Genomic DNA, 4,634 nt, shown 5'->3' on the forward strand with positions numbered 1-4,634 from the left:
TAGACAATGATGAGAAATTTTATTTCATATGCGTTGTGTGCAAAACAACAACTGATGGAACATGATCACAACCTCAATTTGACAGGTACATAATTTCATACAGCAGAAGGTTCAGACGCTGACTAGTTGATGACCTGCGTCTCCTAACCCTTTGCAATACCACAGAATCGTTTCTCTCTCCAACTACAAAAGTTCGTAGGAGCTTTGAGGGACGGATGGCATCTTTGCATATTAAATTATAGGCTGCATGCCCGTACATGGTAGTGTGTCCCAAAATCACTATGTATAACATGAGACAATTTATGTTCTCTCAATTGTTTCTCTTCAGATGACGCACCCTTGGAAGTCGCTGGGGAGGTGTGTTAGCTCAGTTCAATACGCTCTGCAAGTAACCGAGCGTCCTGCGCATATCTCCTCTCCCGGTTCCTCCATTTGGGAAGCCCCATTGGCTACGGCGGTGCCCTCCCTCTTCCCTCTCACTGCCTCCTCTCATGCGCAGAGACGCACTTGCACAGCGTATTGGTAGAGCCCTGGACCGGTAATCCAGAACATGTGGGTTCGAGTCCTACCGCTGGCTAACGTTTTCAGTGACTTCCATCACTATGCATAATGTAAAACCCCGAGACTAGGGAACACGAAAGGACAGACACAAACACGTGTTCCCTAGTCTCAGGGTTTTACATTATGCATCATCTTCACCAGCTCGCTTGCTTCCTAGCCGTTTTTTCATTGTCCATCACTATGTTTCTTTCCTTATTTATAGTGTCCCCCCTCTCTCCTCTTTTCTTACAAGCCCTCCTCATTTACTTTCACCCTGTTTTACTCAATACTAGGGACGTGCAAACATTTCGAATTTTTTAAATGCCAAAGCAAATAATTCTACATTTGATTTTGATATCTGAGTCGAACGCGAAACTCTACATTCCGAATTTCGAATGAAACATATGTTTCCTTCAAACCTAATATACATTCGAGTAGTTCCGAAACTGCGTACGTATGGCCAAAAACAGTACACGGGCGAGCATTCGACAAAGTGAGAGCTACTTTCAATTTATTTCCTGAAGAAGGAAGAGCAAAAAGCCACTAAGGCTTGATGTATGGTGGAAGAGACTTCACGCTCTGATTTGTATGAATACATATCGCGTATGTACATACTGTACACACGTTTATATCCATACGTGTGCTACACGTTTATGCGGCTTGGTCACAGTACAACCATACGTTTTGCATTTGTTTTCTCTATGCTATGCGTCCACATATTGATTTCCTTGATATTCGCTCAGTTTTTAAAATAATTATTCGAACCTGTCTATCCCATACTTTCACCCAACATCCAACTTCAAGTGTGTGCGTCAGATATGCTGTAGGTTTCGTATGTGCATTACTAAGTATGTTTAGTGCCACGGAGTCATCAGTATTACCCTGGTCTGGTTTTTTATATATACTATATGCATCAGAGGAGGAGGTTATATTACATAAAAGTGAGATCCATGGGAAAACAATGTGAACAACACCTATGGCACTTTTTCACGGTGGTGACGATACCCCCTGAGGTGCTTTAAGATAAATAACTATCCGGGTATCTGACTTTGAAAGGTAATCAGTGGTCACCAACAATGGTATTTGGAAACAAAGCAAAAACAAATGTCATAAACCCAATAGCGATAGACATGATGTAGGAAAACCCCATCCTTGACTCCGTGCAAGTCCTGCAAGAAGAACAGCGCAATCGTCAGTTTCGTGTCTGCATTCGTAAACACGAGAAACATTCACCTTTTTTCGTTGAGCCTTATGGGCGTAGGCGGGTCTATGCCTGGGACTTCGCTGTTCAGGTAGACGATGATACAACTGTAAGTAGTCACTGCTACTGCAAGGAGAACTGCGTAGAGAACATTCCCTGCAAGAAAGAAAAACAACAACATAAATAATGTTAGGCTGTCAGAGGCTCATGCTTTACTGTAACGGAGATGTGGTTATTAAGGTGACCGCTAGGAAGTACTCCTCCTTGACTGGAGTCAGGGTCATAGCAAGAAATTTTTTTTATGTGGGGTGGGGGGGCTAGGACCTCTATTTGGGGAGGGGGGGAGTCTGGAGATGGCACAAAAAAATAACACATAAAACAAAATTAAATAATAGCTGACTGGTCACTGGGCAGGCATGCACGAGTTATATAGAGTAAGCAGGGTAGTTATGGTTGTCATCTTTCACAAGAACAATCGACCTTCAATTTATGAATGACTGACATTCCTGGAGAAAGAATTCAGAAGCAGAGGGATTCATAAGTCCGGGTTTGGGATGGGGACGGGGTGTCCTGCGTCAGATGGCCATGTTCATAAAGCAAGATCATTTGTAAAATGAAGAGTTCGTAAACTGTGGCTCGACTGTACGCCGCTTTTGAGAAATCCGCAACTGAAAAATGATTTCACTGTCGACATTCCTGGCAACTGACATCTCAGGACAGAACTACCTTAATGAAAACACGCACTCTTTTTTTTTATATTTTCATATTTTTTTTTACGCTGTACGTCTTTCTTGGCTTCTACATTTACGGGACAAAATGGCGATCGTCAGCCCGTGGTGATCACAATTATTGAGTGCTCAAGCGAATCAACCTGAATCGCCGTGAAGAAGTGCCACAAGATGACCTACATTTCAGTCATGGAGGAAGGAAACACAGGAGCGGCCCTTCCAACTTTTTGCCATTGGGACGGGCGTGCCAGCTTCGCACTGCATTCTGGGATGCTCCTGTCTACCATGTGACCGCTCACGTGACCCCAAGAGCATGCGCAGGCCAGCTCCCAAAGCAGACGACGTGACGACGGGAGCCGTGATTGTCTTGCAGTTCAGATATCTGCATTGTGGCGAACGCCGCGCGTCCAGCTTTATTTGTGTGTGTTCGGAGGTTTACTCTTGGTTTACCCTTCTACTACAAGACCGGTCAGGGTCTGCAGGACAACCACGCAGGACTAGAAACATCATTCGCGGCAGCGATGTTTGTGTGACGACGTGGCCGCGTTTTGTGTGTTTGTTGCTGAAGTGGTAAAGCATGCCAGTAATCAACTTTGTACAACGATGGAGGAAATCAATTGAATCTGCAGCTGTAGCACAGCTTGCAAAGGAACGATTCAAGATGACTCTCTCACAGACAGGGGTACGAAACAACCGGTCAAGTACGTGCTTACGAAGGAAACGTTATTCCCGTGACAGAGCTGCTTTCTGTTGAACGACAGCCGCAACCGCGGTAAGAACACGTTAACAAAACGTTGTTTCCGCAGTGGTGCTCACATTTTAAGAGTAAGTGACTTTGGAAAAGCATAAAAGCACGAAAAGCAGCGCGAGCAAAAAAGCGTTGCCAAACCGAAACTTTAGAGAGGATCACGTGGTGGACAGGAAGTAATGGCGGTTTAGACAGGAGCGACCGCCAGAGGGGTCCCACGGAAATCTGCTCGAAACGGCCGCTCCTGTGTTTCCTTCCTCCATGATTTCAGTGGGGGGAGTGAGGGGGCCGGGCCCCTTCCAGCCCCATCCCCTCGCTACAATTCGATAACAGTGTTTTCCGCAGAGCACCGTTGACAGAATCGGTGTTAGGACCGTAACATGCAAACAATGTACCTGTAACGCAACTCCAAGCGGAGTGAAGCTTGCTCAGGACTGGGTCGAGATGAAAGGAATAATCACCTGAAAAGCGGATGTCGTGCACAAAGGATTGGTTTCAAACGAAACAGAGATGAAGAGATCTAAACACAAGGTTAAAGATTACGTCTTCAATTACCTTTGTACCAGTAAATCGCAAAGTGGCAGAACAATATCAGCAGCAAAGGAAGGACAACTGTGAGCACATAATACTTCGTTGGATCTGTGAACTTTCCAACCAGCGTGACATCCGGGTGCTGGATGTGGTCTGTCACGTGTCCAGCGGAGCCTTTTCTTGGAGTTTCACACATTTTACGTATTTACATTACCGGTTATGGCGCCACTCTCAAAGGTCAAAATCAAACGCAGCCAGCATGGGTGCCGTGCCGCCGTGCCACTCCAGAATAAGTAAACAATACACGTCGCGACATCTGCGAAGACTGCTTGTGATAAAACGATTGTAGTGTCACACTTGCACAACAGAGGGCGACTCTTTCACGAAGTTTCGCGTATACTGTACTTCTCAAATATTTCGAGTTTTTCGTGTGAACGAAGAAAGGAAAACCAGAGAGCAAATGACACTGATGCCATGAGAATGAGATGCCAGCCTTGCTCATGCTCAGGGAACACCGAAAGGCTCTCAAAAACGGTCTATCAGTATATGTCTTACTCTGTTACTGACAAACTGCTGCAGATATATTCATGGGAATAATAGCTCCTTCTTTACATATCTGCTCTTCTTCTTAGTTCATCTCTGTTTACTTCGCATGCCTGCAACCATGGGCGTACCTAGAGGGGGCAAGGGGGGGGGGGGGGGCGTGCCCCCTCCTACCTGGAGATCCAATGTCGCTTGTGAAAGTAGTGCGCTCCTTAGTCATAGTGTGCAATGATTATTCTCAGATGTCGTGATAGGAACCTCTGAGCACCCGCACATCCGCCTCCAGAAAAAGAGGTGGTAGGGGAGGGGGGTTGCACGCTTGCCCCCCCCCCCTCCCTCCTGC

General features: G+C 45.9%; 1 protein-coding gene across 1 annotated transcript; it reads right to left on the minus strand.

The window, feature by feature from the left end:
* On the minus strand, nt 1–4,031 carry LOC135368248 (uncharacterized). The gene is made up of 4 exons (XM_064601403.1): nt 3,773–4,031; nt 3,613–3,678; nt 1,774–1,897; nt 1–1,709 (listed from the first exon to the last, which is right to left on the minus strand). The coding sequence occupies exons 1-4, from the start codon at nt 3,942–3,944 to the stop codon at nt 1,601–1,603; spliced, it is 471 nt and encodes a 156-aa protein (XP_064457473.1). The 5' UTR covers nt 3,945–4,031; the 3' UTR covers nt 1–1,600.
* Between the last annotated feature and the right edge of the window lie 603 nt (nt 4,032–4,634).

This window comes from Ornithodoros turicata, chromosome 9 (genome assembly GCF_037126465.1).
Source record: "Ornithodoros turicata isolate Travis chromosome 9, ASM3712646v1, whole genome shotgun sequence".
Taxonomy (NCBI): domain Eukaryota; kingdom Metazoa; phylum Arthropoda; class Arachnida; order Ixodida; family Argasidae; genus Ornithodoros; species Ornithodoros turicata.